The sequence below is a fragment of the Vicugna pacos genome, chromosome 4 (genome assembly GCF_048564905.1).
Source record: "Vicugna pacos chromosome 4, VicPac4, whole genome shotgun sequence".
Lineage (NCBI taxonomy): Eukaryota > Metazoa > Chordata > Mammalia > Artiodactyla > Camelidae > Vicugna > Vicugna pacos.
Genome location: NC_132990.1, coordinates 42576680 through 42590088, shown reverse-complemented (window position 1 = coordinate 42590088; position 13409 = coordinate 42576680). Strand labels below are relative to the sequence as shown.

Genomic DNA, 13409 nt, shown 5'->3' with positions numbered 1-13409 from the left:
CAATTCGGTAATTTTTCTTTGGTGAAATCTGTTGTTAAACACATTTTTGAGTTCTTAAATTCACTTGTTAAATTTACAGTTTTTAAATCTCTTTTGAATTTTTAGTTATAGATTCTAATTCTCTTCTGTAATTTTCCAGCTAATTTTTTAATTCTCTCTGGTTCTGCTTTCATTCTCTTCCTCAAGAGTTTCTTCCTCTGGAGTTTCCACTCATTTGTTTATATTTCTTTTATGCTTGATAATTTTTTACTAAATGCTGAATATTAAATATGCAAAATGTAGACCTGATGCTATAGATGACGAAATACTTTCTCTGTGGAGAGGATTTACTTTTGCACCTCAAAGGCAGTTAGAAGAGTGTCAGATAAACTTAATCTATACTGTGTTTGAGCTGATTCAAACCAGGATTTTAGTCTTCATGAAGACTGATCTATTTTTGCTTCACCCTTTTCTTATGGCAGGGCTCAGCAAACTTTTTCTGCATAGGGTTAGATAGTAAATATTTTAGGCTTTGCAAGCCTGTGGTCTCTGTTGCAACTATGCAACCCTGTCATGAAAGCACAAAAACATCCAGGAAAAAATATATAAATTAATGGATGTGGTTGTGGTCCAGTAAAACTTTATTTGTAAAAACAGTGGGTCAGATTTGCCCTGCCGACCACAATTTTCCAATCTCTATCCAAGGATGTAGGGAAATTGTCTCCATGGATCTTATCTCAAAACTTGAGATATTTAGCAAGACCCCTCTATGGGGAACTCTAAACTCCATGTTTTATCTTCCTACTCCTGTGAAACTTCTGTTGGATCTGCTAATCTCAGTTTGTTGGCTACCATATGAATTACCAAACACTCAGAGGGGAAAAGCAACACCAGATGTTGAGTTTACCTCTGTGCACTTACCTTCTTTCCCAGATCTTAGCTTCTAAGATAGTCACCTGGGTGACTCTGATGCCTTCACAGTTTGTTTGTTTTTTTTTTTAATTACCTAGTTTTTCTCTTTGCTCTTGGAACAAGTAATCTGGCAAGTGTATGAAGATCTTTTTTGAAATTTAGATTCACTATTGCCTTAACAAAGAGTATAAAAGTCATCCTTATATTTTGGGTTTTGTGTTGGAAATTGTCAGACCAAAAGGGTATACTCAGAATCTAGTTGACTACTCCTCATCCCACCTGTAGTGGTAATTTGTCTTGAATTTGTTCAATTCTCTTCGTACTGACTGCTCTTTCCTTGGTTCTCATCTAAAACAGCCTTCTAATTCTCCCAATATGCCTTGTCTAATTCACTTCCTCATGGTAGCCTAAGTGATTCTTATAAAACATAAATTTGAGCATGTTACCTCTCCTACTTCAGACTCTTTAGTGACTCCTCATTTCCTTTAGAATATAAAAGACAAATTTTAAGATGGCTCATAAGGCCCTTCATGACCTGACCTCTATTTACCTCTCCAACCTAATTTTTAAAAATGTTTTCTTTTAAACTGTACTATCTAGTTCTAATTAACTTCATTCCATTCCTTGAACTGGCCAAATCCTCTCCTACCTCAGTGCCTTTGCACATGATCTGCCTGGGTCATGATCTCCCTTTTAACTTGCCTTCACCTTAAGTCCCTAGTTTTCATTCAAGTCTTAGCTTAGAAAATCTTTTCTGACTCCTAAATTCTTGCCTAGATTCAGAGTGCTGTGTATTTCTTCATTGATATTTCTTATCCCCTTTATACTGAAATTTTATGTGTTTACTTATTTGTAGTCCCTAAACCACTATAAGCTTCAAGGGGCAAGGCTGTCTCTATTCCAGTCTTGTACATCTAGTACAGTGCCTGGGTCATAATAGGTGCTCAGTAGTTGTTTGCTAAAGGAATGAATGAATGAATGAATGAATGAGATGCTTTAAATGCATTTGGCATTATTTATTTTTCATTGTGATGTTTATATTTATTGAGTTTCAGTATAACCTTATTAGCTGGGAAAACAATATTCTTTCTTTCTTTTTTTTTATGAAAGCAGTATTATGTTTTTAAAATGGGCAAATGGGAACAGAGAGGCCAGATGACTTGCTTGGGATTTTTCAGGATGTTTAATGGTGAATGTGTATCTAATCTCTAGGTTCTATAAGTCTCCAGGTAGATGTTAAGATTAGGTACCATAGTTTTCCCTTACTCACTATTTCATTTATTCTTTTACATTCTTACCACTTACCATTCTTTTTTTCTTTATTTTCCCTCCCCCTGTGATTATCATTAAAGCCACACTGAAAGCTAGAGAGATGGTGACACCATGATTAATCAGTGAATTTGAGGATTCGTAGAGAGTTTAATCATTCATCATTTAGCAAAGCTTCCCTTTCCCCCGTGACCTCATGTTAGTCTGAGTTTAGTACGCAGGGGAAGGAGATGTGACAGGTGGTTACCCCTCCCATTATGCATAGAAATTCCAGGAGTTTTTGAGAGGTTGGTTTTTCATATTGTCAAATCACTTTGTAATTGAAACCTGTAATTTAGACCCAGCTTATGAATCCTTATAATTAGATAATAGTAAATAACTTCAAAACTGTGTGTGGTGCCTGGAAATGGGAAATAGATTCCAGATTAACACCTTGTCAGAGTCCTTTGCTACTGACCGTGAGACTATGAAATCATATAATTGTTAAAAGAAGGAAGTTCCTATGTGAAATCCGTAATGTGATGCCTGGAAGCCATCTCCCTGTGAGCTCTTGAAGGGATTATTAAAGGGGAATATTAAATAATATTAAAAAAATAGTTTGTCATTAACTTCCATGCCAAAACCATTTAAAACCCATGTTTGTTATTTTTGTGTGTTTGTGCGGTGGGGGAAAGAGCTGCGCTTTGTTCCTTTGTCTGTAACTCTGCCGTAGAGTGTGCTATCGTCAGCTCTGCTGTTGAGATTCACGCCTGGAGAACAAGGAGGTAGGGCAGACAGTCTCTGGAGGGTTTTCTAAAAACTGCCTCTTGAGGGTTACACAGTGGAGCCCCTGGTCCAGGGAAGAATCTGGAAGTCAAGAGACCAGAAAACGTTGACTTTCCTGGCCCCTGTCCTGGCTTGACTGGAAAGTTTAAGGCCGCTGTACTCATGCCTTTCAGGTAGCATCCTTTTCAAGTGGATAGCCATGGAATCCAAGAAGATCTCAGAGAAGCAGGAGGAAGTTCTTTCTCTCCTGGAAGAAAAATTTCCCAGCTTGCCTCCAAGAGAGGACATTATCAACGTCTTGCAGGAGACCCAGTTCAGTGCTCAGGGTGAGTAACTGTGCCCCCAGCTCTGTCACATCTCCTGAGTAGGGGTGGTGTGTGGTATGGGGTGTTGCAGGGGCCCCCCAGGGTGAACCTGAGTGCGCCTTCGCTTTCTTCCCTAGTGTTCGTGCTTGTGGAAGACTTTCAGCCACAGCACATTGGCTCACCTGGAGGCGGGCAGCCTGTTCAGCAGGCTCTCCTCTGAGGCCTTGTGCCTGGATGTGTGGTTAATTCATGCAGCTAATGGGCACCCCAGCTGCATCATTATGTGAAATCCCTGTGCTGGGAGGGTTCTATTTTGAGAATGTGGCAGGACCAGTGTCAAGCACAATGGGATTTCATAAGTCAATTAAATTTAGGGACAAAAAAAAGAAGACTCCTAAGCAGGTAAGTGTTCTGTAGGTCTCGGCTTTGTCGAGAGAGTGGATTCCCTGGCTTAATTGTTTTATAACAACAACAACAACAACAACAACAACAATAATAAATAGCTATAGTTCACTGAGTGCCTAATCTACACAAGGTTCTGATGGTGTAGCTTTGCATGGATTCATTTACTGTCCTCACGACAGCCCTGTTCAGGTGGTATTCTTATCATCCCAGATTCCCAGATGAGAACACTGAAGCACAGAAAGGGATCTTTGCTTTCCCGTCATCATTTGCACAGCTGGCAAGTCTATCTTTAAGGTGCATAGGTTTCTCCCTTAGTTCGGGATCCCCCAGAGGGCAGAGCCTGAGGCAAAGCAGTTAATTTGGGAGGTGATCCCTGGAAACACTGAAAGGGCATGGAGTGCTTTTTCAAGCAAGGTAGCTTTGTGGGAAACCAGACCTTCACCCTCCTAGGGAACTCTAGGAAAGAGTGTAAAATTGCACCTCAGTGTTTTTCCACCCAGGGGGAGCAGTGGTGTGCTGAAAGTTGTTCATCGGTGCTCCAGAAACTGATTGTTCAATTTTCAGAAATTTTGTGATTTGGTTGATGTTGGGTTGGCATGTTGAAATCAGCCATGGTGGAAGGAAGTATCAACACCACAGAAATCAACAAACACTGCAAATCAGGTTTTGTTACTGGCTGTTAAACATTTATGGGCAAACCACTGGAATGTTGAGGGCTACTCAGTCCCAGGGACTGACTCCCCCAGGGTGGGCTCTGGTGGCCAGAGAAAGGCCTCGGGGAAAGAGAGGCAGGTGTTAGTGGTGGAGGGGCACGCTGGACACAGTGCACTGGGAAAGTCTCGGGAAATGTGGGCGGGGCACCAAGGCACCTGCCACACCTCCTGTTACACATGCACACGTGTGGATGTACATGGGTGTATGTCTGCATGATGGTATGCATTTTGTCATTCATTTTCAAAACTAGACCAAACTTTTAATGTCACCATATATTTTATAAATCATTTCATACATTAGTATGATAGATTGTGACCTTTTAGTCTTTGAGTTGAAGAAAAGTATTTAGTACCTATCTGTTTCCCCATACTGCTGTGATTGACAGTGTTCTAAGTTGGGAGGGCACGTAGTGGACTCTGGTGTCTTAACGTGCATCTGGGAAGGAGAAATGTACTCTGCTGGGCTTTATTGTGGATCTTCTTCCCAAGAGCTTAGACCTAAGTGGATATAATAATCTAGGGTGTGAAATGTCAAGCCAGACCCTCTCCTGTTTTTCAGTGATAGATTTTATCGAAGCATGTTGGTCAGCTGACTCAAACTATGCCGTTCTGGATAATTTATCCATTTTGGATTATTCCTGCCGTCCTTGAAGGAATCCTATAGCTCCTATTGCCAGAGCCTATTACAAGGGTGACCAACTAAATTATGATAGGTTTAGGGTCACATTTATAAAGTGCATTTGGAATAAAATTACATTTGAAAATACGGAGCTTCCCCTAAATGCGTCCTGAAAGCAAATTTTGGCCTCGTTAGGTATTATTTGGTTATTTGCATGGTTTGCTAGTTTTTTTTGTCATTTACCCACCTCCTCCCTTCCGTTCCCTAATTTTGTCTGCTGTGGGCTTCCAGTCTGACCTCTGAGCATTTAATCTCCTGGGCTCCCCTAAAGATTACTGGCTTCTGACTGTGTTTGGTCTGCGGGAAGGGTTAGCAAAGGAAAAGAGGGAGGCTGCAGTATTTTCTCCCTGCTGCCTTCCTGGCTTGGCGCTGAGTTTCTGGCAGCCCCTCTTCTACTGTTCCAGATCCCTCTTTCCTTCCCTGGATCCTCTGCCAGTCTCTGGATGCCTCACCATCTTTCATGTGTTTTCTCAGTCCCGCCCACATCTCTGTAAGTGTCCTGCCATTAAAGAATCTTCTTTTGCATCGTGAGAGGTGAATTCTGTTTGCTGCTGGGATCCTAACTGTTGCAAATATTGTCACTAATGTGCTTTTTGCCCTGATATGTGTGTGTTTATTATGGTTAAAAGAGATGTGAGAGGGGAAATATTGAAATTAACAGGCTGACTTCTTTAAATAATCCCTTGATATTATCAAAAATCTTCCCCAAGTATAACATACTGTTTTTCCCTCTCATGCACAGGTTTAAGTATTGAACAGACAATGCTGAAGGACCTCAAGGAACTTTCAGATGGAGAAATAAAAGTGGCCATTAGTACCGTGAACATGACATTCGAGGTAAGGGTGGGGAAACTTTTTTACACAATTGCGTTCTGAGCAACTGCAGTATAGTTCTCTCGACTGCATAAGTTAGTGTTAGTCTTTTGCTATGAGTGCTTCTTTGTGATATATTTGACTGGGAATGCAGGTTATTACTTTGAGTGAAAACACTATACTAAATCAATGAAAAATGCCAAACCTGGATTCCCAAGATGAGTGCTGTTTCATTCATCTCAGTAAAACAAAACCTAAAACAAACACTCCCATTTGTATACACTTGTCTGTACATATATGGGTAGCCTGTTTAACAACAACGATTATGTGCGTGGGTAGATTCCCTTCCTCTTTCTGTGCACTACCCTACGTTGTCCATAGACTTTTTTCTAAGAAACCAAGTTGTCCTTTGGCTTGTGCAAGCTGTCTGGATGCATGTCATTTTGGTAATCAACAGTGACAGTGCGAGTGTTGATAAGACCCTCCTTCCAGTTTGTTAAGTGAGTGACCCAGGGTGAGTGCTCCTCTGGTCTTTGTGTGTTCCCTTGGTAAATGGTCTTTTGTCTACTCTGGGGGTTTTCAATGACTTGTGTGTTAATGTTAATTAACCTAACTAATGGGAATTACATTTTACAGAGGCACAGTTGTACCATGCAGAAATCTGAGTATTTTTTATTGTTACACTGTCTTGATCAAGCTACTCACCTTTAACTGAGGCACTGAACTCTCAAGTCAAGTTTACGGGCATAAAAATTGCAGTATAGGCACTTGTCTTTTGCATTTTAGAATTGTACGTTGCTTTTCTTTTTATTTTTCTCATGGTGGTGGTGACTGTATCGGTGTGTGTATTTCTAGGGAACAGCAGGCATGCATAAGGGTGTCTCCACCTCAGAAAACCCAACAGCAAACCAGGCACCTTTTTCTATGATTTCCTTGTAAAATTTGTTCCTAGTTGATTGACATTGTAGTTCAGCTCGTAGACCCATGTGAGTACCAGGAGGGAGAGTGTTATCACTAAAGATACCCAAGCTTGGTGGCAATACAGTGCCTCCTAGTTTACAGAGCACATTCTCATTGCCTGTAGAAACTCAACTGTTTCTATGGACTTTCAAATTGATCAAATGCTCCATGTAATTAGATGATGTTGTGACTCAAAACAAGAAATGCATGCAATTTGGATGTAGTAACTAGATAATCACCTTCAATTAGAAATCTGCTTTGTGTCTAGAAATCCAAGGAAGACGTGGATCTTGCAAGGGTCAGTAGCTCTGAGAATCATCTCTCCCAGTTCAGGCCTTAGGGTTTTCTTTCTCTTTCCGCCCCCCTCCCCTCTCTCCCTTCATTTAATGGCATCTTATTAGGTTTTAAATGCCTTGTTTGGAATTCCTTTCTAAATTAATGTAGATCATCTTGTAATTGCTTAGGGAACTGTCTGTAGTTAGCAAATTATTTTAAAGCTATTATTATTATAGACTTACTGTAGCTTTAATGTACCTTCATTTATATTATAGGGATATACAAATGGCTTTGTCAGATATGTTAAATTGTAAATGTTTATCAAGCTGAGTAAGTGATAAAATGATCATCTTAATCTTGACAGTAATTTACATAGAGGTCCAGTAATTAATCAGGCAGCTAAGTACATCTCTGGAAGAGCTATATGATCTTCTGGGAGGAGGGAGAAGGACATTTATATATATAAAGAAGGGTGCACAGATTAAACTCTAATCAGCTAAGTTAGAGCTTTTCACTTGTGAATAATGGGGATATTGAATATGACTGAGAAATGGAAAAGAAATTCCTTAGTAACATTGTATATCTTCTTTGAAAGAGAAGATGCACATTATTTATTTAATCTTTTAGTTGGAAAAATCCCCAAGTTAAAGGCAGAGTTTTGTGTTCTCCACAGATCATCTTAATGATACAGTGGCATTTTCACAGTCTCTATATTTGATTTTATTTCAGCATTCCTTCCGCATTCCCATTTAAAAATCATGACAGGACCCCCACTATCTTATTCTGTGTTTTGTAACTGCCCTTTAAATCTAGACATATTCTCAAAGAAATGTTTTTAATTCCTCTGGCTTTCTAAATCTCACCTTGTCATCCAAAGCATGATGGAGACCTAGCTGTTTCACGATGGCTCTTAGAAATTCTCCTTTTTCTATTACCACCCTTTAAACTCGAAAATTTTAGTTTAAATGACCAACTTAGGTCTAAATATGTACTATATCTTTCATTAATTTTGAACTTGTTTCAACTATTTAATCATGGCTAGACGATGTTTTAAGTTACCTGGGGAAAAAGATGGCATCATTGACTTCTGTCTTCCTGACACAGGGTGGGCACATAGTAGATACTTACAGATACTTAGTTATTAGTCATAAATACAAATACTTCGTGCATGTTGGTGTCTGCCATTTGTTCCTTTGATAGCTGCTTTTTATTTCCTTTTTCGTTCCAATCAATTTCAACTATGGCTGAAGGCTGAGATCAGATAGACACAATATGGCCCACATATTTATACATAGAAGTGCTTATTCAGCTGTCCAACCATGGAGTTGGGTGACTTTGCAAAATGGTTAGCTATTGTCGCTGGAAGGAATCAACTGGAGGTTCTGTGGGACGTCAGGGAAATGGGAAGGAGGATTACTTACATTTTCAGTGGTCCTTTGCAGTGTTGCAATCCTATGGTTGTATGTGTCATGGCCTTTATTTGCTTGATGACCCAGTTAGTTTCCTTGGGTGTAAATACTGAGAAAATGAGAAGAATTTGTCTTCTTGCAATATACACAGCATGTTCTTCGGAGGGAACCACTGGTTTGGGCTGTAGAAACCACCACCTCTGTCTGATGGGTTACCTCCAGCCCCCTACGTTATAAAGAGAAAGCCACCAAACCCTTTGTCTCTCATTTTTATTGTAGTCTATCTCACAAATGACAGTTCTTCTAATTAAGGTTGTATAGGTTATTGCAAGATCTACCATCGAAAGTAAATAATTTCAGTCATACTGAGTTTCAGTGCTTTGTTCCATACATGAGGTCAGAATGAATGTGACTTTGAAAAGCAGTTGATAAAAAATGGCCTCACCAGAAGCATGTCCAGAGGGCTGGTTCTTCTTGCAGAGAGGACTTGGGAGCGAGGACCATGGGGAAGACACTGCAGTCCCATTTCGTGTGGCCTCCGGTTCATTCTGAGTCTGAATGTAGCGTGCACCCTGTGGGGCCTGCACGTCACATACTGGAATCCACTCCATTCATTATCGCAGTATCTGATCATCGTGCCCTTTTCATTGTTTGCCAGTTTGATTATCAGAAAAGAGACATGGGTTGTTTCGATTTTGTTTCAGTCCTTCATTTTAGTGGTGGAACTAGTGGAGAGAAATAAAGGTTGCCAAGTACAAAATGTATGTTAAAAAATTTGAAATAACAAAACCTTAAAAAAAAAAGAATTTATGGATATTAAAGCACATGCTTAATTGGAACCAACTTTGCCTTTATTCTTCTGCCAGAAGAATGAAGTGGTGGTTATACATCCTGGGCCTGCTTTCCTCCTAGTAAAGCAGTATATCAAGATGTTCAGGGAAAGGGACACGTCCTTCCATTCTGATAAAGTACCATCGAAGCAGATGAGGTTGCTCATGGCAGTCCCAAGTGAATAGTCCCCTTGTTAACACCAAGTGTTACTACGTCTCCTTTAAGCATCTCCCAAAAGGCTGTAAGTCTTTAGCTTCTTCCCTCAGGAAGAACAATAACCAGGCACTGACTTGATCACTTTTGTTATGACCAATCGCATTATGATTTATTCCCGCATATATACTGTATTACTGTCATAACAAAGCACCACAAACTGTGTGCCTTAAACAACAGAGATTTATTATCTTGCAGTCTGGAGGCTAGAAGTCCAAGATCTGGTATTGGAGGAAAGGTTGCTTCTGAGCGCTTAGAGGAAATCTGTTCCATGCCTCTCTCCTAACTTCTGATGGTTGGCTGGCAGTCTTCGGCGTTCCTTGGCTTACAAAAGCATCCTCTGCCTTTGTTTTCACGTTATCTTCCCTTTATGCATGTCTCCAAAATTTTCCTTTTTATATGGATACTAGTCATGTTGGATTAGAGCCCACCCCAGTGACCTTGTCTGAGTATTGTATCTGCAATGACCCTATTTCCAAATAAGGTCACATTCTGAGGTGCCAGAGGTTAAGATTTCAACGTATAAATTTGGGGTGGGAGACACAGTTCAATCCGTAACATATGCTATTCATGAAAGTAGTCATTTTCCAGACAACTTAGAAGAATAAAACCTATGAGACTGCATGAATGAACCTGTTGCCTGCTAAGCACACTTCATCTGTGGCTCTCACATGTGTTTATTTCAAATCTGTTTCCTTTAAATGAGGAACAGTGGGGTTTTCAACTCTTGAAATATTGTCTCCCTTCTTCGGAGCTGGAGTATGAGGGAAGCGCTCAGGCCTGTGTTTTCCTCCGGGGTCTCCTCATGACCAGACACTCTGCTATTTGAAACCTGACCAGAACACGTGGGATGCATTCTGGTAAAGTGACTCAGGCCGCTGACTCATTCTGCCCTGCACAGAGATCACCATCCAAGCTGTAACCTGGAACACTGCAGAAGGAAAAATACCAATATTTCCCCTTAGTGTTCAGAGAATGGACCAGAACGCATTCCCAAGATTGCTGTTAAATTCCTCCCTGACAAAAGTGAACATTTACTCAGGCTGCAGTGAAACATCACTGAACCACTGCAACCAGTGATTTAAGACTGAGCAAACCAGCCTGAAACCTGGTTTGCCAAGTTTAAGCATTGTGATTTCTCATCATTTGGGCTTAGAGTTTTTTGGAGTTCAGGATGAAAGTGACTTTAGAGTATTTCCCTACCTTATTGTGTCATAAAATACATAGTAATTTTGGGGGAAGCACATATTCTTTTTAATTCACATATTCTTCAAAATGTTCAACGCTTACACTGGAGGTGATTTTTCAAAGCTGGTTGGCCAACCAACAGAAGTAGGTGCAGCCTCTGCCTGCATTTCCTTTTGGGTCCCAGACTGCTGACTCCTACTTGCTAAGGAGGAGTTAACATTTGATGATGAGTTCCCACTGGGTACCAGGCAGAGAATTTGCAAGCATTAGCTTCCCAGCAACCCCGTGAGGTAGCTGTGCTGCACTGGTTAAGGCAGCTCTAGCAGCTGTAACGAGTAAACCCCAAATCTCAGAGACTCAGTACAGAACTTGTTTATTTTTGGCTCATGCAGTAATCCAATTTAGTGTTCCTGCTTGGGTGGCCAGGGGTAATTCAGAGACCATCTCTGACACATGGCTCCAGAGATTGCCTGAGACATCTCCATCCTATCTCTCGAGTGGGAGAAGAGCTTGGAGGACCAAAGGTGGGAAGTCTTACGGTTCTTGTCAGGACGTAGCATCTGTCCCTTCTGCTCACATTTCATTGGCCCAGTCCTTTGGTTGCATCTAACTGCAGGGAAGCTGAGAAATGTAGTCAAGCTGTGTGCCCAAGAAGAACCAGTTTGAAGAATAATTAGTCAGTCTCTGCCACAGTCTTCATCTTGGAGGTGAGGAAATTGGAATCTAGAAAGGGTGAATCATTTGTCTCATGTAGAGCTGGGACTGAAATCTGGGTCTGTCCTGCCCAAGCACTGTGTTTACTACTTGGAATGTGCTGCCCACTCAGGATGTTCGCTCGTAAGTCATCAGGTGTCAGTCATTGCCCTGAACTCCAGGTGGCGCACAGTCTAGACATCCTTATGCATCCTTGGTTGGAACTCTCGTTTTCCCTACTCCTGGTACCAAGCCTCTTCCACTTTATGCTCATATCTTTGCTTCTTTTAAAAATCATTTTAGTTTTTGATCTGTAAATGCCATCTAACTTCTAAGAATTCATAGTAAATGTAATTATAGCCCCTCATATAAAGGAGATCTGGAAAAATAAGTCAAATAGATATAAATAATAAGAAAAAAATTATGAGGTGAGGGGTAGGACACACCGTATAGGGTGTCCCTCCACCTCTAGGATTCTAGGATGGGTATTGTGGTTTTACCTTGTTGTGATATAACTTTTTCAGATCTGGGTTCAAAACAGAGCAATCCAATCAGTGAAAAATTTTAATGGTAGAGATTTGTTTTGGAAAGGAAACAGTATTACTTTTGAGTACTATGGTAACTCCTAATAACAAAATTTCTGAGCGGTTGGGGTATTAGGAGTTCTCAATTCATAGCTGGCTGAAGAGTCCAAAGGGGTTTAAAGCAAACGACAGACACAGGCAGCTTTCACTGAATTTAACAGCCAGTGTGTGTGTTAGTCATCTGAAGTGTGAATTACAATTTGAAGCTAATTTAGAGCTAAGAATTCATAGCTTCTTGAGAGCAATGACAAGATACAAAAGTGAAACATGAAATCAGAAAAGCAGATTTGCATTCTTACTCTGAGCTATGAGCAGTTCTTGGAAATGAGACATAACTGATCTAAAGGAATCAAAAATCCCTGTCCAAAGAATGGTTTATCACATCAGCTGCAAGAGCACTTTGTCTCTGAAAAGAAATAGACTAGGTGGCTGAAGCTTATAATATTTAGAATCCTTACAATTTGTAGTTAGGTAGCTCCTTCTGCAGATGACCAAAAATAAATCAAGATGCCAGATAAAGTCTGCAAAACTGGCCTGTCTAGAAATAACTTAGAATAGAACTGCTGTTTTGTGTCTACAGCTAAACTGAAGTTGGAGTCCACTTGATGTTTTTGTTGCTTTTACCTCTTGGCCAGTTTCAGATAGATTTAAATGACTCACAAAATGACCTAGCTAGCCATACTTCTCCATATTTATTGCTCTTTTGGTTACGAAATACCCTAGTACTCAATATTTAGCGATCATAAAGTTACTCATCATGCACTGTGCTTTCTTTGCTAGGGAGTGGTAGCCTGGACCTCTTTCCTTCTCCCCTGAAATGCTGTTGAAATGTATTCACATGGAGGAGGTAGGAAAGGAGGAGCATAGAAAACACAGAGCCTGTCCCAGGCATAAACTCCCCTCGGGGCCCAGAAATCCCTACTGACTTCCCAGGGCAAGTGTACTGACTTCCCTGGGCAAGTGTGCAGTGGGAATGAGGCCATGGCATATTGGGCTCGGTGCAGAAAGGCAGGAAGCTGTGGGAGGGGCCGTGTGCCACTCCAGGAAGCCCAGATGGGGCTGATTGCCAGTGAATGGACAGGTGGAGTCAGTGTCCCATTTGATGGTAGTTTACTTGCTACATCTCTGGTGGACAGTATGATTCAGATTTATATGCAAATATGGATGCATATTATTCATAACCATTTCCTATTTCATTCCATCCCCACCCCCAACATGCCCATGCACCTGCTTTTGAACCAAGGGCATGGAGCAAAACAGGGATGCAATACTCCAACCCAGGATTCCTGAGGCCATGATGTTATGGGTCCAACTGGCTCCCCGCTCACTATCTTCTCTTCAAAATATAATGGTGTTCCAGTGATCTACTGCTGTACAGCAAGCCATCTCCAGAGCCTAGAGACTTAAAATAAGAT

General features: G+C 40.8%; 1 protein-coding gene across 1 annotated transcript in view; it reads left to right on the top strand.

The window, feature by feature from the left end:
- The window catches only part of PRUNE2 (prune homolog 2 with BCH domain), a 230198-nt gene that overhangs the window by 62956 nt on the left and 153833 nt on the right, over positions 1 to 13409 (top strand). Inside the window, exons 5-6 of the mRNA XM_072959626.1 lie at positions 3099 to 3251; positions 5770 to 5864. Coding sequence (XP_072815727.1) covers positions 3099 to 3251; positions 5770 to 5864 — 248 coding nt within the window. The remainder of the gene's footprint in view (positions 1 to 3098; positions 3252 to 5769; positions 5865 to 13409) is intronic.